The following is a 22192-nucleotide window of genomic DNA, read 5'->3' as shown; positions in this document are numbered from 1 at the left end:
GATTTTTGAGTTTCTAGCATTGCTCAAAACAAAATATGCCGGACAGGTGGATGAAATTTTCTTCAAATTACAATCCCATAACTTTAGAAAACTCCAAATTCAGACCAACAATTAGTGATGGAAATTGAAGTTGATGGGTGTTATCACATTTTAATTTAGCTAAAAAAGAGTACGTTGCAAATTTACCAAAGATTTCATCTATGGAGCTTCATTAGATATCTTAACCTTAGCTTAATAAGAGTATGTTGCAAATATACCAACCAATCAGAACACATTCGCATAATTAAAGCAAGGCAAGGAAAAGCTGCATTCAAATTTAACCTGGGAATGCCATAATAGAGAGCCCAAAATGATTGGTGGAAACCTTGAAGCTAAAACAAACCCAATCTAAAAAAGAACATTAACTGGAAGTATAAGAGGGCGTTAGACCAAATTTCATCATTTGATGTTACTGTTCTTCTCCCTAGCTGAATGAGCTATCACATGTAATCTATTCTGAAACTTTGTTCTTTGCAGAATATGTCCCTTCCAGGTTCTTCTGCTCAACATATTGCATTAACTCTGGTAGTTTATTTTTCTGCTTTATCTTTGCTATGCGTGAAGGGATTCCTGAAAACAACTACAGAAGGTTCCCATGTCTCATTAATGAGATTTCTTTCCTGAGGCTTTAATAAATTCTCCACAAAACAAAACCTTATTTATATGCTTATAGTGTAGCAATTAACAAGTCATGGACGGTGAACAATGGTGCAATACATGCTCCAAAATGGTGAAGCCAATATTTGAAGCTGAGAACAAATGTCCATTCTGTGGTACAGAATTAATCACCGAGGCAATGGGAAGCATAAGCGACCAGAATGATGCTATCGATTTAAGGTCAGCCTGGGTTTTCTCACTTTATGCCCCAATTTTCCTTGGCTTAATGGGTGCTTTCAGCCCTTCTCTTGCAATCATTGGTGCACAAGAAAGCAGCACCTCAAGAGAGGATGAACCAGAAAGGGACAATGAACTTATACTTGGGAGAAGGAGGAGAGCCTCAACATACATGCTGCACATCTTTCGCAGTCTTCATGTGGGGATGGTGTCTGAATCAGAGAACATGGAAGACAACAATAGAAACATAGATGGCAGCAGCATACTTGTCATTGATCCATTCAATGAAGGGGGTGCATTGATTGTAAGAGGTCCTAACTTGAGCCACACAAGTAGTCCAAGTCCATATGAGAATGCTTCTGGTACCTTAAATGACTTTGTTGCAGGATCTGGGTTTGATTTGTTGTTACAACATTTGGCCCACATTGGCCCTAGTGGTTATGCTAGTGTGAACCCTCCAGCACAGAAGGTTGCAATTGAAGCAATGCCTAGTGTGACTAATGATGAAAAGTTTCAGTGCACCATATGTTTGGAGGATCTTGAGATTGGGATTGAAGCGAAAGAGATGCCATGCAAACATAAATTTCACGGTGATTGCATTATCTCATGGCTAAAGCTTCATAGTTCTTGTCCAGTTTGCAGGTTTCAGATTCCTTCTGAAGATTCTTCGAGTGTTGAGGCCAGTTTAGGAATCAGAAATGGGGAAAATCAGAACAGTGAGCTAGCTGGAGCTAGAGAGGAGAGAACTAGATATGGAAGGAGGAATTGGTTTCCAGTGCTGCAGTCATTTAATAATTTCCTTCCTTCTCCTTGATCATTACTCCATCACCTAATTCTAAAAAATTTCATGCTTCTTAAATTCTTCATAATTGTATATATGTTGTAGACTCCCTAGTCTGAATTTCTTGTATATTCATTCAAATATAAAATATTTTATAATATTTTGAATAACAGAATAAAATTTTTAAAATTTAATAGTATTTTATGTTGAGAACAGTGTTGTTAATCGCGAATCGTGAAAAATCCCGACAAGCCCAAAATCCGCTATTACACATAGCAGATAGCATCGCGGGCAAATAGCGAAAATGTAACACCCCGATTTCCGGGGGTCACTTTAGTAACGTATTAAAGTAAATATGCAATATTTTCCAAAAGGGATTTATAAATGCGAGAGTTTTTTTGTCTTTTCAAAGTATTTCTAAATCATGAAATGCATACTCCCAACTGTATATAAACTTACATCCAGCCTTAAACAAGGCAAGTGCCCGAAGGTAACAACAGATGAACCCAACTTACAACCCTAACAAAGAGAATTAGATTCAACAAGGAATCTATTATGCAATGACATCATAAATCCGATATACTCCCTACGATTTCCACATCGGAGAATCGCAAGATAGCAATGCACCGGGACCTACCCAAAACTTCAAACAATAGTTATAAAATAATCCTGTAAGCTTTAACCAACAATGGCAAGCTCTTTACCCAAAAGGCTCTAACCTTACATCCGACTCTATCCTTCGAGTCTTCTATAGTTCTTCCACATGGAGCAGCATCTACTCAAATCGCCACTTATCGTCGTCTGACAATGGGCGTACAACCGCCAAAACACAAATAGCAGGCGCGATGGTCAACTCAAAGAATTACATAAATAATACACGTAATATAGAAAGTGTACGGGGATAGATACTTAGGTTTTATAGGCTTATACTAGCATTGTAAGTAGTATATCCTCCAATGAAACATAAATGACAATTACTGACAATTAAACAATTATCAAGTAAGATAACAAATATCAATCGCATTCGACAATTAGGTCAGCATGTATGATGAGATGCAATAACATGCTAAGGAACAAAAATGCTCCGGATAGATGGGCACCATGGAGTCAGTCCTAACATCGGCCTAGTGTTTAACCATTTCCGCTCGGGAGTCTCTTACACCAAACAAATGTAGTCAGATCAGCCGTAACCCGCAGGTATGTCATTTCCGTCTGCTACTAAGAATCACTGCAGTGTTTTTACATGGAAATCTGGGTCTTATGACCATTTTTGGAATCCAACGAGGTCCGACATCCCACCGTGTATAAACCCCAATCTATGAATGATGCAATATGATTAGCCAAACAACGTCTCCGACCTCACTCGTCACGTCGTCACGTGTTCTAGCTAACTTATTGTCTCTAAAAAGAATACCCTAAGGTAAATGTCGATTATGCGACAAAAGACAATTAAATATAAAAAGAGTGCAATCACCCTTGATGACTTCTCGAGTCATCTGACTCATCCAACTCCGATGGTGTAAGGCCCAAGTTTTTCAGTTTATACCAAGTGAATAAATTCTTATTCACAAGTAGGTTTGATGCATGGCGAAGGGAAACCTGAACAAGAGTTTAGTAAATGAAATAAATGTATGAAGGAGAAAGTTCAGGAAAAGTCTGAGGTTCGTATTGAAGTCGATAAAAGTTATAGCACGATCGTTTTACGCTTAAACCTAGGTCAGAAACCCTAGTATATAGCTAATTTTCACTTTTAGGCACGACGGAAGTTAATTCCAAAAATCTTCAGAGAAATGTTAGAACTTCTCTTTTTTCCATATATCACAATCGTTTCGAGGCGAAACTCTAGGATCTACGAACGTCCGATTCCAATCATCGGAAGTTTGCCGAAACCGAATCCCTGGTATTTCAAAACCCTAGAATTTCTCGACGATGAAGACTTTTTCTATTCAGAGCTTCAAATGAATATTCTACACGCATACACCCATTTCTCTTGATGATTTCAATCTTTCTTCAGAAGGAAGTTTTCCATTCCGACATCCGATGCAAAAAGCAACTTATCGGGTAAAATAGTTTTATACCGACTATGCTTTAGTTGCCAAAAATACAAAGAGACCTCATTTTAGTTTTGGAATTCTTTCGCCAAAACATATCTATTAATTCACGGAGAATGACGCCGGAAAAATCAGATTCGCGAAACTTTCATTTTCCCGCGAATTTCCAACCTTTATATATAGCAAAGAAAGGAAGAAAAACTCAAATTTTCCTCCATTTTCTCTCCTCAAATCCGCGGCCAAGAACAAGGAAGAAGGAAGAAGAATTTTGTTCATCGCTTGCTTGATCGTTGATCCGTTAGTTGCTACTTCAAGGCTTCGAGGTATAGTCGCTAATCCTTACCTCTGATCGCTTTTTCCATAGCTTTTCTGTAGAGTTTTCTGAGCGGATAGTTTATGGGTTTTTGCAAAACTATCCTGAATCTTTCATTTCTGATTCTAAACCTCTTCCTTATGCGCCCAAGATCACTTCTGCCGGGTTAGATTTTCCGTTATGTCGCCGGAATTCCGCCGGAATCAATTTGAGCCTAAAACACCCATTTTTGGAGTTTTTGGTGTAAAGCTTCAACCTTTAAGCTGAAAACTATCGCCTTAGCTTAGTGCTAGTAGGATTAGTTGTCATAAACGTCGTTGGTGATGTCCCTGCAAAATTTTATTTTTGGGATTTCAGTTTTGAAAAATCCTAAGTTAAAAATCATGACCAAAATACCCCTGCGACAGTTTTTGATCCGATAATTTTTCCGAGTTCAGAATACCCTTAGTTACGGCTTATGAAAGCATAGGAACCAAGTTTGATCGAAGAAAAATCGAGCCCCATAATTGCACAAAGTGGCCGAGCCCTATTAGGGGGGAGGAGGAAAATTTCCTTTTCCGAAAACTTGTCTTTCGCGCTAGATTATCGTACCTTAGAGTATAGATTACTTCGAGTAACCTTAGTAAGTATCGATAGCTTAGTTTCCGATAGATTCTGAAAGTATTCTGTGATTTTATTGTAAAGGTGCTTTTGAGGATTTCCCCGAGGACCAACACTTTGAGAGCGAGGAAGCACTAGTTGATCATTCTGGAGAACTTTCAGGTGAGGGCTTCTCACTGAATCTCTAGTTAATGCCTAGGGTCGATGTTTCGACATTGTTTACTGTTTATGCACTGGATTGTGTGTGATTGGAAAATGTTTTCTGAGGCTTCGGCTGACAATGTAGATGATTCATCTACTGAATGTTTTTGAGATTGTCTTACATGCTATGTCCTATGTGGGTAATCTAGGATGTGTGGTGCATGCTTTATATGCTAAGTGCTAAGTGTTTATGATGCGATTTATTGATATATGACATGTTGTTGATTGTGATGATTTAAATATGCTCTGTACTGGAATCTGAAATTCTGAATGGTGAGAATAGCGGGCAGGTCATGCCGATTTTATTTTGAGAGTTTTGAGAAAGTTTGATAGGACGAACGAGGTTCGGGCCTTAATTTTGTTTAGTGGATCGAGACATCCTCTGGAAGCGACTTGGGATTGGGAGATCCTGAAAATGTATAAGACTTGCGATAAGACAAAATGGAATCTATTTTATAAAGAAAATTCATAAGACCTTAAATAACCTCAAAATCTTTAAGTAATGATAACAACCTCGAAGGAAGGCATTGGAAGTCAAATCATAGTTTTGGAAAAACGAGGAGTGTCGTCGGATCCAAGTGTAGCGTTTGTTGTTGTGCTGTTGGAGCAGCGTTTGTTTGTTGTGCTGTTGGAGCAGCGTTTGTTGTCGTGCTGTTGGAGCAGCGTTTGTTGTTGTGCTGTTGGAGCAGCGTTTGTTTGTTGTGCTGTTGGAGCAGCGTTTGTTGTTGTGCTGTTGGAGCAGCGTTTGTTGTTGTGCTGTTGGAGCAGCTATGTGTTGTTGTGAAGTGTGTCTTTTGTCGCAGAATCGACTTTACCTTAGGGTAAGCTTTTAGAGACATTAATTTAGCTAGAACACGTGGCGACGTGTCGAGTGAGATCAGGGACGTTGATTGACTAATCATCTTGCATTCATGCAACATTAATGAGGTATTAACACAGGACGTACTCTGGACCTCGTCGGTTTCCAAAATGGTCATAAGACCCGGAATGCCGTGGTAGAGCGTTTGTAGACGTCTCTTGTAGCAGACCGAAATGGCAGACCTACGGGTTTACTGCTGATCTAGCTACCTTTGTGTGGTGTAAGAGGCACGCGGGCCGAAATGGTTCCACCGTGGCTGGTGTTAGGGCTGATCCGTTTGATGTCCATCCCTTTCCGGAATGCATGTGGTTAACTGGGTTAACCTGCATATCATTTCATGCAACATGCATACTGACTTAGTGATGAGTGTGTTTGATACTTGTTAATTCTATTTGAGGCATGTTAACTGTGATTTATCGTCGTTTATATTCATCATGAGATATGCAACCCTAGGATGTTATCCCTAGCTAAAAGCCTAAGTGGCTATCCTATTATCTGTATCTATCCTTGCTATTATTTATATAATTCTTTGGAGTTGACCCTCGCGTCTTCTGTGTGTGCTTTGGCGAACAAACGCCCTTTGTCAGATGTCTTTGGCGGGCTGATTCATGATGGTTCATCCTTCGGGAGGAACTAGGGTTGAGATGCAGGAACTGGAGCGTATCGCGGTTGCGAGAGGAGGACGGATGGTGTATGTAGACTAGGTCGTTCTGGATTTCGAATTCGGACGACGATCATGCTAGCATGTAGGATTGAGTGTTAGTGTGAGCTCCTCGAGATGGGATTAGTGTAGGAGTAGAGTCTTAGCTCTGAACATCATTTGTTTCATTCGGGACAGGGTAGTTTCCCACCTATAGCTTTCTGTGTGGTTTCGTTACGGGAATCACAGAGAGTTGGTTGGACTTAGGAAGTCTTGTTTCAGGCCGATGGGCCAGCCTATTCTCATTTTGAGGGATAGTGTTGCGGACACTTCACCTTTTCATTTGGTTTGTACATATTGCCTACGGGGGTTTACTCGTGACGAGGTTGCTACTTACAGCGGGGGCTGTTATATATTTTGTATATTAATTTTATTGCTTTTCGCATTTGGGTTTTATTTATTTCAGTCTTGTCTTAGTTATTATCGAAAAAAAATATTCACGTTTTTCCGCATTAAGTTTACTTTTGGTTACTAAAGTGCGCCACCGAAATCGGGGTGTTACATTGTGGTATCAGAGCACGGTCGAGTCTTTCGGGAGTTGTTGGGGAATAGGTCTTCTGTGCTAGGTTGTGTGACTCTGCAAAGAGTGAAAATTGATTGTCTGCTAGCGATTTTTCGCTTAGAATTGATTGAAGTTATTGCTTAATCATATTGTATAGTTATGGAAATGCTATCTTATGATGAGTACTAACTGTTTGTCTAACTTAACAGAACATGGTGAACACTAACCAGTTAGCGGAGATGATGGCCACTATGGCCCAAGCTGTGACGGCACAAGCGAACGATAATGCTATGAGGCGTGCTGCTGAGGAGGCACGTGAACAACATCAGCGCCAGAGGGAAGTAACTCTGGACCTGATGAGGACAAGGACAAGGACAAGGGTCATGGAGCACTAAAAGGACTTGGAGGACCAATGACAAGGGCTAGAGCTAAAAAGGCCAAAGAGACTCTTCAGCAAGTAGTGGCAACCATTCTTGAAGACAAATTGGTAGAAGAGATGGAACCAAAAATCATGATGATCATTCAGGCCCAAGAAGAAGAGCCAGCCCACGCATAGGGCTGCCATGTGATGCTTTGTTTTATTTTATTTCAATAAAGATGCAAATGACCAATTGAATAAGTTGGATCCAAATGCATTATGTTGCTGAATTTTATTTTAGTGTGTTTAATCCACTTCAAGTGGTGTGTGTGTGCATGGGGCGCATGAAGGGCTTAAAGGGAGGGACCCATTCCTTTCTTAAAACTCTTTGAATGTGTTTGAATTTGAATAAGTTCTGAATGGAGGAGTTACATCAGCAAAGTAAAAGGATTGAAGAGCTTTTAAAGGCAAGAATGGAGTTACAAAGACAAGGAAATTAAGTGCATAAAGAGCATTGACTGCTATGTTCCCTGGTCAGAATAACAATCAAGAAAGGGAGTTACATGAAGCAATCAGCCACTAAAAACACGTTCAGGGCTGAAGCATATCACTATCTTCCTCTTTTAATTTGTAACTCCTAGCCTAGGATTCTTCTAGAGAAATTACACCTCATCATTTTTTGTAACTAGGCTGAATTTCCTTCTTCTTTATAAGGACCACTCCTTCAATGTAATAGACAGATTATGAATGAATTAGTATTTTTTTCTGAGTGATTCAGATTTGTGAGAGTGATTCTCATAGTTCTTGAGTGATTCAAGAATTAGGCTTATCAAGGGTTTGCCACCACCTTTGTGTGAAGTCTTCATCTTCCATTTCACTAAAACTTCCCCTCTTTTCTGTCCATTTCCCTTCTATCACGAAATTCTTCTTCTTCTTTCTCACATTTCAGAGTTCTCATCATCCAAGATCAATCCTAGACGATCCATTTCAGCCCTTGCATCAACTTGGGGCGTATCATTTGGTAATCAGAGCTCCGGTTCTAGGATTTTGGTTTCTTTTCTTATCTGGAATTCTGGTTAGCAACTCTTTGTCATTTCTTGTTACCTTGATTTTAGTTTTTGTTTCTTTTGGCTGAACCATTGCAAAAGTTAAGCCTTGTTAATTGTTCAGAATAAAAAACAAATTACAAAACGAAAATTCAAAAAAAAAAAAAAACGAAAATTCAAAAAAAAAAAATGGCTGAATGGTTCTTGTTTAATTAGCCAAATTCAATTGTTCAAGGTAATTTTGTTGCTAGCATTCCAATTTATTTTCTTCTTTCTGTTTGTTCTTGAATTCTTTTTTAGTCTCTAAATATTTGGAGTCCTTTCCATTTCTGTGGTGATTTGTCTTGTCTTCTTTTGTTTCATATTCTAAAGTCTATTCTAATCTGTGTGACTCTACACAAATTTGGTGGCATAATTCTTTGTGTGTCTTAACTTTGATTTACTCAAGAGATTGTGAGAATTTTTGAGTGGAAAAAGGCAAGAGTGCACATCATAGAAAAGCCAATTTGAGGGAAACACGAGAGAAGTGAGGTAAACACTAACATTTGTTTGTTCTACTTGAATCTTTTCATTTGTCAAAGATGTCAGGAGAAGAGGAGGAGCAACCAGCAGTGCGACTCTCGACCATCGAAATGCGGGCTCTTACACAACATCTGGAAAACTTAATGAGGAGGCAAACTGAAGAGATCCACGAAAGGCTGGATCAAATGGAGAACCGGAACAATAGTGACAGTGAAGGCGGGAGGCCACGACGAATTCATGAAAATCCTAGACCTGCTCGGATTGAAGGAGTCAAATTCCAAATTCCTCCTTTTAAGGGAAAGAGTGATCCAGAGGCATACTTGGAGTGGGAACTCAAAATAGAGCATGTCTTTGCTTGCAACAACTATGAGGAGGACCAAAAGGTGAAACTTGCAGCTGCTCACTTTTCAGACTATGCTCTTGTTTGGTGGAATAAGTTTGCAAAAGAGAGATTGAGAAATGAGGAGCCAGCGGTGGAAACATGGGCTGAAATGAAACGAATCATGAGGAAAAGATATGTCCCTTCAAGCCATGCTAGGGATGTAAAATTTAAACTTCAAAAACTTACCCAAGGCAGCAAGAGTGTTGAGGAGTATTACAAAGAACTTGAGGTGCTTATGTTGCAAGCCAATCTTGAGGAGGATGAAGAGGTAACCATGATTCGATTTATTAATGGTTTATCTAATGATGTTAGAGATATTGTAGAACTTCAGGAATATGTAGACATGGAAGAATTGCTGCACAAGGCCACTAAAGTTGAGCAACAACTCAAAAGGAAAGGGCTTGCAAGGAAGAGTTCTACCAATTCCAATTCATCTTGGAGAGACAGAATGAAGAATGAAGGGCCGAGCACCCTTAGCAAACCAGCCACCAAACCACAAGCTTCAGCTTCTTCAAAACCTCTTGAACAACCATCCAAAAAGAGCAAAGAGGTCAAGTGCTTCAAATGCCAAGGTATGGGACATTATGCTTATGAATGTGCCTCCAAAAAGACCATGATTCTTAAGGATGATGGAGACTACACCAGTGAGTCCGAAGGAGAACAAAGTGAAGAAGAAGAGGAGGCAGCCATGAATGGTGAACTGTTGATGATCCGAAGAATGCTTGGTAGCCAACAAAAGCCAAAGAAAGAAAGCCAAAGAGAGAATATCTTTCACACAAGATGTTCTGTCAATGGGCAGATTTGCTTGATGATTGTTGATGGCGGGAGCTGTACTAATGTGGCTAGTGAAAGAATGGTGGAGAAGCTGAACCTGGTCACAAAACCACATCCTTGGCCATACAAACTTCAATGGCTCAGCCACTATGGAGAAATACAAGTAAGTAAGCAAGTTGAAGTTGACTTTTCCATTGGCAAATACAGGGATAAGGTTCTTTGTGATGTTGTTCCCGTGGAGGCTAGTCACATACTGCTGGGAAGACCATGGCAATATGACACCAACTCTGATCATAATGGCAGCACCAACAAGATCTCATTCCAACATCATGGCCAGAAAATTACGCTCAAACCTTTGAGCCCTAGGGAGGTGCGTGAGGATCAAAAGAAAATGAGAGAAAAGATTGAACAAGAGAGAAAAGAAAAGAGTGAGACACTTGAGAGAAAGCAAAAAGAAAAGAGTGAAACACTTGAGAGAGAGCAAAAAGAAAAGAGTGAAATACTTGAGAGAAAAGAAATTTGTTTGATCAAAAAGAGAGAGGTGAAAAGGATGATAGCTTCAAAACAGATCCTATACTTGATGTTTTGCAAAAATCAGATTTTGAACACTAACACTTTTGAAAATTTTGAGCTGCCTTCTAGTGTTAAATCTCTTTTGCAGGATTATGAGGATGTGTTTCCAACAAGTGTTCCAAGTGGTCTACCACCACTGAGAGGAATTGAGCATCAAATTGATCTCATTCCGGGAGCTTCTTTGCCTAATAGGCCAGCATATAGAAGCAACCCACAAGAAACCACTGAAATTCAAAGACAAGTGGAAGAACTCTTGAACAAAGGGTGGGTAAGAAATAGCATGAGTCCTTGTGCTGTACCGGTGATTTTGGTACCAAAGAAAGATGGGACTTGGAGAATGTGCTCTGATTGAAGAGCCTTGAATAACATCACCATTAAGTATAGGCACCCTATTCCTAGACTTGATGATTTGCTTGATGAATTGCATGGAGCATGTTATTTTTCTAAAATTGATTTGAAAAGTGGTTACAATCAGATAAGGATAAAAGAAGGGGATGAATGGAAAACTGCTTTCAAAACTAAATATGGTTTGTATGAATGGTTGGTTATGCCTTTTGGTTTAACTAATGCACCTAGTACTTTTATGAGACTAATGAACCATGTTTTGAGGGAATTCATTGGGAAATTTGTGGTTGTGTACTTTGATGATATTTTGGTCTATAGCACTACTCTTGAGCTGCATGTTGAGCACTTAAGATCCGTCTTGAGTATGCTTAGAAAGGAACAATTGTTTGCCAATCTTGAGAAATGCACTTTTTGCACTGACCATGTTGTGTTTCTTGGTTTTGTTGTGAGTTCGAAAGGAGTGCAGGTTGATGAGGAAAAGATCAAAGCCATTCAAGAGTGGCCCACTCCTAAATCCGTGGGTGATGTAAGAAGTTTTCATGGCTTGGCCAGTTTCTACAGGAGGTTTGTAAAGGACTTTAGTACCTTGGCAGCACCCCTAAATGAAGTGGTGAAAAAGAATGTGGGTTTTCATTGGGGAAAGAATCAAGAAGAGGCCTTTGCTGCCCTAAAGCATAAGCTTACCCATGCACCTATACTTGCTTTACCTAACTTTGCTAAATCTTTTGAACTTGAATGTGATGCTTCAAATGTAGGTATTGGTGCTGTGTTGCTTCAAGAAGGCCACCCAATTGCTTATTTTAGTGAAAAGTTAAGCGGAGCTGCCCTTAACTATTCTACTTATGATAAGGAATTGTATGCTTTGGTGAGAGCTTTGAAGACTTGGCAGCATTATCTTTTGCCCAAGGAATTCATGATTCATAGTGATCATGAGTCGCTGAAATACTTGAAGGGGCAAGGTAAGTTGAACAAAAGGCATGCCAAATGGGTTGAATTTTTGGAACAATTTCCCTATGTCATAAAACACAAAAAAGGGAAAAGTAACATTGTGGCTGATGCTTTATCCAGGAGACACGTGTTGCTTTCCATGTTAGAGACTAAATTGCTAGGACTTGAACATGTGAAAGAAATGTATGAAATAGATGATAACTTTGCTGAAATTTTTGTGGCTTGTGAGAAAGTTTCTCAAAATGGATTTTATAGGCACAATGGATTTTTATTTAAGGAAAACAGGTTGTGTGTGCCTAAAAGTTCCATTAGAGAACTGCTTGTTAAAGAATCCCATGCTGGGGGATTAATGGGTCATTTTGGAGTCCAAAAGACTCTAGAAACTTTACAGGAACATTTCTATTGGCCCAAAATGAAACATGATGTGATCAAGTTTTGTGAACATTGCATTGTTTGCAAGAAGGCTAAGTCTAAGGTGATGCCACATGGTTTGTATACTTCTTTGCCAATCCCTGAATACCCTTGGGTTGACTTGTCTATGGACTTTGTTTTAGGCCTCCCTAGAACAAAGAATGGTAAGGATTCCATTTTTGTGGTTGTTGATAGGTTTTCAAAAATGGCTCACTTTAGTCCTTGCAGGAAAGCTGATGATGCTTGTCACGTTGCTGATTTGTTCTTTAAAGAAGTTGTAAGACTTCATGGGATGCCTAGAAGCATAGTTAGTGATAGGGACACCAAGTTCCTAAGTCACTTCTGGAGGACTTTATGGGGGAAGTTAGGCACTAAACTTTTGTTCTCTACCACTTGCCACCCACAAACTGATGGGCAAACTGAGGTGGTTAATAGGACCCTAGGCACCTTGCTTAGGACTGTCCTTAAGGCCAATTTAAAGGCTTGGGAGGCGTGTTTGCCTCATGTTGAATTTGCTTACAATAGGGCTGTCCATAGCACTACCAATTGCTCCCCATTTGAAGTAGTGTATGGATTTAACCCTTTGACTCCTCTTGATTTGTTGCCTATGCCTAACATTTCTGTTTTCAAGCACAAGGAAGGACAGGGCAAAGCTGAATATGTCAAGAAGATGCATGAGCGTGTGAAGGCTCAAATTGAGAGAAAGAATGAGAGTTATGCTAGGCAAGCTAACAAGGGAAGAAAGGAGGTGGTGTTCCAACCCGGAGATTGGGTTTGGGTGCACATGAGGAAGGAAAGGTTTCCAGAACAAAGGAAATCCAAACTTCAACCTAGAGGGGATGGACCTTTTCAAGTTCTTGAGAGAGTCAATAACAATGCCTACAAAATAGAGCTTCCAGGTGAGTATAACATCAGCTCAACCTTTAATGTCTCTGATTTATCTCTCTTCGATACAGATGGAGGAGACTTTGATTTGAGGTCAAATCCTTTTCAAGAGGGAGGGAATGATGAGGACAAGGACAAGGACAAGGGTCATGGAGCACTAAAAGGACTTGGAGGACCAATGACAAGGGCTAGAGCTAAAAAGGCCAAAGAGACTCTTCAGCAAGTAGTGGCAACCATTCTTGAAGTCAAATTGGTAGAAGAGATGGAACCAAAAATCATGATGATCATTCAGGCCCAAGAAGAAGAGCCAGCCCACGCATAGGGCTGCCATGTGATGCTTTGTTTTATTTTATTTCAATAAAGATGCAAATGACCAATTGAATAAGTTGGATCCAAATGCATTATGTTGCTGAATTTTATTTTAGTGTGTTTAATCCACTTCAAGTGGTGTGTGTGTGCATGGGGCGCATGAAGGGCTTAAAGGGAGGGACCCATTCCTTTCTTAAAACTCTTTGAATGTGTTTGAATTTGAATAAGTTCTGAATGGAGGAGTTACATCAGCAAAGTAAAAGGATTGAAGAGCTTTTAAAGGCAAGAATGGAGTTACAAAGACAAGGAAATTAAGTGCATAAAGAGCATTGACTGCTATGTTCCCTGGTCAGAATAACAATCAAGAAAGGGAGTTACATGAAGCAATCAGCCACTAAAAACACGTTCAGGGCTGAAGCATATCACTATCTTCCTCTTTTAATTTGTAACTCCTAGCCTAGGATTCTTCTAGAGAAATTACACCTCATCATTTTTTGTAACTAGGCTGAATTTCCTTCTTCTTTATAAGGACCACTCCTTCAATGTAATAGACAGATTATGAATGAATTAGTATTTTTTTCTGAGTGATTCAGATTTGTGAGAGTGATTCTCATAGTTCTTGAGTGATTCAAGAATTAGGCTTATCAAGGGTTTGCCACCACCTTTGTGTGAAGTCTTCATCTTCCATTTCACTAAAACTTCCCCTCTTTTCTGTCCATTTCCCTTCTATCACGAAATTCTTCTTCTTCTTTCTCACATTTCAGAGTTCTCATCATCCAAGATCAATCCTAGACGATCCATTTCAGCCCTTGCATCAACTTGGGGCGTATCAGGACCAGAACAAAGGCCTGAATGATTTCAGGAGGCAAAACCCACCAAAGTTCCCTGGTGGTACTGACCCAGACAAAGCGGACCTCTGGATCCAGGAAGTCGAGAAGATTTTCGGTGTTTTGCAAACTGTTGAGGGTGCCAAGGTTGGCATGGCAACTTACTTGCTGCTGGGTGATGCTGAGTACTGGTGGAGGGGCACCAGGGGGATTATGGAAGACAACCATGAAGAGATCAACTGGAACTCTTTCCGAACCGCGTTCTTGGAGAAATACTTTCCAACAAGTGCTCGAGATGAGCGGGAGTCACAATTTCTGACACTCCGTCAAGGAGGTATGTCAGTACCGGAATTTGCTTCAAAGCTGGAATCTTTGGCGAAGCATTTTCAATTCTTTCATGACCATGTGAATGAGCGCTACATGTGCAAGCGCTTTGTAAATGGACTGAGGCCTGATATTGAGGACTCAGTGAGGCCGCTGGGAATCATGCGATTCCAGTCGTTGGTCGAGAAAGCCACGGAAGTAGAGCTGATGAAGAACCGGAGATTAAACCGGGCTGGGACTGGAGGGCCGATGAGGTCGGGCTCTCAAAATTTTCAGAGCAGAGAGAAATTTCAGAGCAGGGGGCCATATCAGCGTCCTGCTGGAAGAGGATTTACTTCCGGATCTTACAGACCCATGACGGGTGCTGCTGGAGGTTCCGGAGATCAGACTTTGAAGAAGGAGACGACCTGTTTCAGATGTGGGGAGCCGGGGCACTATGCCAATGCTTGTCCCGACACGAGGCCCAAATGCTACAATTGTAACAAAATGGGGCACACTGTCGATCAGTGCAGAGCACCCAAGACGGAGCCAACCGTGAACACTGCTCGTGGAAAGCGTCCTGCTACTAAGGCAAGAGTCTACACCATGGACTGTGAGAGAACTGAGGGGTTTGTCAGAGGAGAGCGCAAGAACGATGGTAACTTTCTAACCATTCTTTCTCATTCTATTATAATATATTCCATTACTCTTGTAGAGTGTGCAAACACACCTATCTTACGTATATGGTTTACGCTTTGACCTTATAGTTACTACGCCTATTATGACTTTACTTTACTGTTACTCGTATTTTAGCTATAGAAGTTATACGAGGTTTAGAATGACACGCTAAGCCTAGAAAGTAGTCTTCTACCGATGCGTTTAAAAGGAAGCTAGAAGCTGAAGAATGAATTTCATAGAGATTCATTATGGATAGTATACGTATGATGTCGAGGGTGTGTAGTTCCGTAGCGACATCATTGAAGATTTAACGTCAGGGTATTTGCGACCACTGGATGATAGGAACTCATTGACTGTTCCAGTGGGCTTTTTCTAGATTTTCACCTTCGATGTATTAGGCCTGATCAACTTAATATTGAGGGGGTGATTTTCGGAATCACAGCTGGATATGGACTTTGATAGAAGGATGTGTAAGATGAATTTGAATTGATCGAGGATTAGTCGGATTTGGGAGGAAAGTTCGTGTTAAGTAATTGATTTTCTTTGGGAAGGAGTTGTCGTTGTAAGAGATGAATATTCTTTTAGGAAATGTTGGAGAGCTACAGAGCATCAGAGATCCAAACTTGGAAAAGGTTTAGGTTTTAAGTCTATTAATTCTTGTCATAAGTGTATAGGACTTGAAGTTTGTCATAATTTGATTGGGAGATTAAGAAGTTTATCGACAAGATGGTAATCAAGTTACAAGAAGGAAAGTGTTAGTATTAAGATGAATACTTGAAGTTATCATAGTTGGACAAGCTACTCAGAGTCTAATAGTGAAAGGAACTTTGTTATGGATTTCGGTGATGCTTGATAGAGTTAGCAAGTGAATTTTACTCAGTTGAATAAGAATCCTATGATTAAGATTGACTTGGGGAGTTGGAAATCGTGTGTGAGTAAGGGATGTAGTGGTGATAGCAGTTACGATAGTAGTTAAACCTCAGAAGGTTGGAGGATCGGATGACGAAATGACTAGTTAAGTCCCTTGAGGTATAGTTATGATTTGATCTTCTAGAGGATAAATCTCGATTGATGCGAAGCGTTAGGGATTTCAGTAAGTGTAAACTGGTTTGAGTGAGGAAGGTTTTGAGGACAAAGACGACAATAATGGATTGTTGGATATCAAGAGGATGATTAACTTATGAGGGGTTGATGAATTTATGATTAAGGAGAATGAGTCTTGTCATGCACAAGGTAGTAAGACTCAAGTTGAGCATTCAATCCGGAACATAGAGATGTACCGAGTTCCTAATCAGTATTTTGGACGAACAAGGGCAGAGGAGCAAGTGGTTAAGGTTGTGCGATTGCACGAATGCCAACAAATATTATTCCCAACGGAGAACCGATTCAAGTGGTCGAACCGGACAACAGAGAGTTAGAGGACGATATGTCTTTTGAGACGCCGTCGGTCAGCATTGGGACTAGAAGAGTGAAACAATCGAAGGGAAAGCAGAGTGCTTTAGTGCAAGTTATTTGGAACAAAGACACAGACGGTGCTATATGGGAGTTAGAGGAAAAGACCAAGGGACAATATTTAGAATTTTTTTACTAACCCTTAAGTTTCGAGGACGAAACTTTCTTTTTGGAGGGTAGTAATGTAAGGCCCAAGTTTTTCAGTTTATACCAAGTGAATAAATTCTTATTCACCAGTAGGTTTGATGCATGGCGAAGGGAAACCTGAACAAGAGTTTAGTAAATGAAATAAATGTATGAAGGAGAAAGTTCAGGAAAAGTCTGAGGTTCGTATTGAAGTCGATAAAAGTTATAGCACGATCGTTTTACGCTTAAACCTAGGTCAGAAACCCTAGTATATAGCTAATTTTCACTTTTAGGCACGACGAAAGTTAATTCCAAAAATCTTCAGAGAAATGTTAGTACTTCTCTTTTTTCCATATATCACAATCGTTTCGAGGCGAAACTCTAGGATCTACGAACGTCCGATTCCAATCATCGGAAGTTTGCCGAAACCGAATCCCTGGTATTTCAAAACCCTAGAATTTCTCGACGATGAAGACTTTTTCTATTCAGAGCTTCAAATGAATATTCTACACGCGTACACCCATTTCTCTTGATGATTTCAATCTTTCTTCAGAAGGAAGTTTTCCATTCCGACATCCGATGCAAAAAGCAACTTATCGGGTAAAATAGTTTTATACCGACTATGCTTTAGTTGCCAAAAATACAAAGAGACCTCATTTTAGTTTTGGAATTCTTTCGCCAAAACATATCTATTAATTCACGGAGAATGACGCCGGAAAAATCAGATTCGCGAAACTTTCATTTTCCCGCGAATTTCCAACCTTTATATATAGCAAAGAAAGGAAGAAAAACTCAAATTTTCCTCCATTTTCTCTCCTCAAACCCGCGGCCAAGAACAAGGAAGAAGGAAGAAGAATTTTGTTCATCTCTTGCTTGATCGTTGATCCGTTAGTTGCTACTTCAAGGCTTCGAGGTATAGTCGCTAATCCTTACCTCTGATCGCTTTTTCCATAGCTTTTCTGTAGAGTTTTCTGAGCGGATAGTTTATGGGTTTTTGCAAAACTATCCTGAATCTTTCATTTCTGATTCTAAACCTCTTCCTTATGCGCCCAAGATCACTTCTGCCGGGTTAGATTTTCCGTTATGTCGCCGGAATTCCGCCGGAATCAATTTGAGCCTAAAACACCCATTTTTGGAGTTTTTGGTGTAAAGCTTCAACCTTTAGGCTGAAAACTATCGCCTTAGCTTAGTGCTAGTAGGATTAGTTGTCATAAACGTCGTTGGTGACGTCCCTGCAAAGTTTTATTTTTGGGATTTCAGTTTTGAAAAATCCTAAGTTAAAAATCATGACCAAAATACCCCTGCGACAGTTTTTGATCCGATAATTTTTCCGAGTTCAGAATACCCTTAGTTACGGCTTATGAAAGCATAGGAATCAAGTTTGATCGAAGAAAAATCGAGCCCCATAATTGCACAAAGTGGCCGAGTCCTATTAGGGGGGAGGAGGAAAATTTCCTTTTCCGAAAACTTGTCTTTCGCGCTAGATTATCGTACCTTAGAGTATAGATTACTTCGAGTAACCTTAGTAAGTATCGATAGCTTAGTTTCCGATAGATTCTGAAAGTATTCTGTGATTTTATTGTAAAGGTGCTTTTGAGGATTTCCCCGAGGACCAACACTTTGAGAGCGAGGAAGCACTAGTTGATCATTCTGGAGAACTTTCAGGTGAGGGCTTCTCACTGAATCTCTAGTTAATGCCTAGGGTCGATGTTTCGACATTGTTTACTGTTTATGCACTGGATTGTGTGTGATTGGAAAATGTTTTCTGAGGCTTCGGCTGACAATGTAGATGATTCATCTACTGAATGTTTTTGAGATTGTCTTACATGCTATGTGCTATGTGGGTAATCTAGGATGTGTGGTGCATGCTTTATATGCTAAGTGCTAAGTGTTTATGATGCGATTTATTGATATATGACATGTTGTTGATTGTGATGATTTAAATATGCTCTGTACTGGAATCTGAAATTCTGAATGGTGAGAATAGCGGGCAGGTCATGCCGATTTTATTTTGAGAGTTTTGAGAAAGTTTGATAGGACGAACGAGGTTCGGGCCTTAATTTTGTTTAGTGGATCGAGACATCCTCTGGAAGCGACTTGGGATTGGGAGATCCTGAAAATGTATAAGACTTGCGATAAGACAAAATGGAATCTATTTTATAAAGAAAATTCATAAGACCTTAAATAACCTCAAAATCTTTAAGTAATGATAACAACCTCGAAGGAAGGCATTGGAAGTCAAATCATAGTTTTGGAAAAACGAGGAGTGTCGTCGGATCCAAGTGTAGCGTTTGTTGTTGTGCTGTTGGAGCAGCGTTTGTTTGTTGTGCTGTTGGAGCAGCGTTTGTTGTCGTGCTGTTGGAGCAGCGTTTGTTGTTGTGCTGTTGGAGCAGCGTTTGTTTGTTGTGCTGTTGGAGCAGCGTTTGTTGTTGTGCTGTTGGAGCAGCGTTTGTTTGTTGTGCTGTTGGAGCAGCGTTTGTTGTTGTGCTGTTGGAGCAGCGTTTGTTGTTGTGCTGTTGGGGCAGCTATGTGTTGTTGTGAAGTGTGTCTTTTGTCGCAGAATCGACTTTACCTTAGGGTAAGCTTTTAGAGACATTAATTTAGCTAGAACACGTGGCGACGTGTCGAGTGAGATCGGAGACATTGATTGACTAATCATCTTGCATTCATGCAACATTAATGAGGTATTAACACAGGACGTACTCTGGACCTCGTCGGTTTCCAAAATGGTCATAAGACCCGGAATGCCGTGGTAGAGCGTTTGTAGACGTCTCTTGTAGCAGACCGAAATGGCAGACCTACGGGTTTACTGCTGATCTGGCTACCTTTGTGTGTTGTAAGAGGCACGCGGGCCGAAATGGTTCCACCGTGGCTGGTGTTAGGGCTGATCCGTTTGATGTCCATCGCTTTCCGGAATGCATGTGGTTAACTGGGTTAACCTGCATATCATTTCATGCAACATGCATACTGACTTAGTGATGAGTGTGTTTGATACTTGTTAATTCTATTTGAGGCATGTTAACTGTGATTTATCGTCGTTTATATTCATCATGACATATGCAACCCTAGGATGTTATCCCTAGCTAAAAGCCTAAGTGGCTATCCTATTATCTGTATCTATCCTTGCTATTATTTATATAGTTCTTTGGAGTTGACCCTCGCGTCTTCTGTGTGTGCTTTGGCGAACAAACGCCCTTTGTCAGATGTCTTTGGCGGGCTGATTCATGATGGTTCATCCTTCGGGAGGAACTAGGGTTGAGATGCAGGAACTGGAGCGTATCGCGGTTGCGAGAGGAGGACGGATGGTGTATGTAGACTAGGTCGTTCTGGATTTCGAATTCGGACGACGATCATGCTAGCATGTAGGATTGAGTGTTAGTGTGAGCTCCTCGAGATGGGATTAGTGTAGGAGTAGAGTCTTAGCTCTGAACATCATTTGTTTCATTCGGGACAGGGTAGTTTCCCACCTATAGCTTTTTGTGTGGTTTCGTTACGGGAATCACAGAGAGTTGGTTGGACTTAGGAAGTCTTGTTTCAGGCCGATGGGCCAGCTTATTCTCATTTTGAGGGATAGTGTTACAGACACTTCACCTTTTCATTTGGTTTGTACATATTGCCTACGGGCGCTACTCTTCTATTACCCGTCACTGGAGGTTTACTCGTGACGAGGTTGCTACTTACAGCGGGGGCTGTTATATATTTTGTATATTAGTTTTATTGCTTTTCGCATTTGGGTTTTATTTATTTCAGTCTTGTCTTAGTTATTATCGAAAAAAAATATTCACGTTTTTCCGCATTAAGTTTACTTTTGGTTACTAAAGTGACGCCACCGAAATCGGGGTGTTACAGATGGTCAAAAACTGCTCAGCGAGCGAAAGAGTGTCACTGTGTAACACTCCACTTTTCGTTATTAGGTTATTTATTATTTTTTTTTGTTTTTTGAAAATGAAAGATGATTTATTAATAAGAAAGCCTGAGCCAAAGAAGCAAAACAGGCAAAGTACATGTTACATAAGACTGAGTAGCAAGAGCCCACCACCAACTCGCAAAAGCGTAATCCCAAGAAAGAGCCTCATTAAAACCTTACTAGAAAAAACCCCTTGGGATAAAAACCTAGCAAGGAAAAAGAGTACCACAATCATGGGGTAGCCAATTTTGCAACTAAATATAAGAAAGCTAATGTAGCGTAGTCGAGAGTCGCACATGATGTAACTGAGTCCAGAAGAAGCCAGAGTTTTAATTTTCGTACATCAGCAAACAGCAACAGCACCAGCAAACAGCAACAACAAAACAGCACCAACATTCTTCCAACTCCCAATTTTCGAACTACAGCAACCAGCAACAGCAATAGCACCAGCAAACAACAACAACACCAGCAAAATTCAACAGCATAACAGCAACAGCACCAGCAAAGTTCAACAGCAACAGCATAACAGTAACAGCAACAACAACAACAGTAACAACAGCAAAAACGAGCAGCAGCATTATTAACATCAACATCAGCAGCAACAGCAAGAATTCCATGATTAATGCATCCGACAATCATCTAATGGCCTCATCAGATACCAGCCAGCGGTCCAAACGACTCCACAAACCATCATTGTGACTCGCATACCATGTGTACTCTCCATTGGCTAGAGGCAGATCAGATAAATTACTATCCTAGACAAACTGCTGAAAGGCTTCATCTCCAGCATCCAATGCCCCACATGAAGAGCGTTCCGACCCCAAAAGTACAGCATTAAAATCACCACCAAGAAACACCAATCCATCATGATTCAGCACATGAGTTTTCAAAGCCTCGAAACATAGCCTGCGCTCCTCCAAAGTATGAGGACCATAAACATTCCCCACTGATACTGAATGCTCAAAATTTGGAATTATCACTGTCAAGAAAATAGACCATGAGTCTGACACTACTGACAAAACACGGATGGAGCTCTCCCGCCACCCGCTATCCAACAGAATGAACCTCAGCATGACTCATCTACATAGCATGCATCCATGTCTCCACAATATGCTGTTGCTGCTCATTTAATTTTGTTTCCTGAAGCAACGGAAGTTCTGGTTTCAAATGCAAAACAGCTTTTTTCACAGCCTCTCTTTTCGTTTGTTCCTCCTAAGCCCCGTACATTCCAAGTGAGTCAAGGCCCTGACATACTAATTAAGATGGGGATGATTTTCACGAATTTGAGCTTCTAAACCTCTCAGCATCAAAGCTTCCAACCCTCTTGGTTTAAGTCCCAACTGTTTCCCAATCAGCCAGACTCTTTGTGCACGAGTTGTCACACCGTCTTCACCTGCTACAGGCTCTAAAAAATTCGCAGGCAAGGATTGGGGTTTGTTTTTGCTTCCCCTTGGACGCCCTCGCTG

General features: G+C 40.5%; 1 protein-coding gene across 1 annotated transcript; it reads left to right on the top strand.

The window, feature by feature from the left end:
* Nucleotides 1-380: 380 nt before the first annotated feature.
* LOC130737981 (E3 ubiquitin-protein ligase SIRP1-like) lies at nt 381-1843 on the top strand. The gene is made up of 2 exons (XM_057589854.1): nt 381-1184; nt 1260-1843. Exons 1-2 carry the CDS (start codon nt 731-733, stop codon nt 1685-1687), a joined length of 882 nt encoding a protein of 293 aa, XP_057445837.1. The 5' UTR covers nt 381-730; the 3' UTR covers nt 1688-1843.
* Nucleotides 1844-22192: the final 20349 nt, after the last annotated feature.

This window comes from Lotus japonicus, chromosome 2 (assembly GCF_012489685.1).
Source record: "Lotus japonicus ecotype B-129 chromosome 2, LjGifu_v1.2".
Lineage (NCBI taxonomy): Eukaryota > Viridiplantae > Streptophyta > Magnoliopsida > Fabales > Fabaceae > Lotus > Lotus japonicus.
Note: the sequence above shows the minus strand (reverse complement) of the source record. Positions and strands in the feature narration are given on the sequence as shown.

Coding starts and splice junctions, on each gene's coding strand:
- LOC130737981 (XM_057589854.1), top strand. CDS start 731: ATGGACGGTGAACAATGGTGCAATACATGCTCCAAAATGGTGAAGCCA. Junction 1,185..1,259: donor GGGTGCATTGATTGTAAGAG/GTCCTAACTTGA, acceptor ACTTTGTTGCAG/GATCTGGGTTTGATTTGTTG.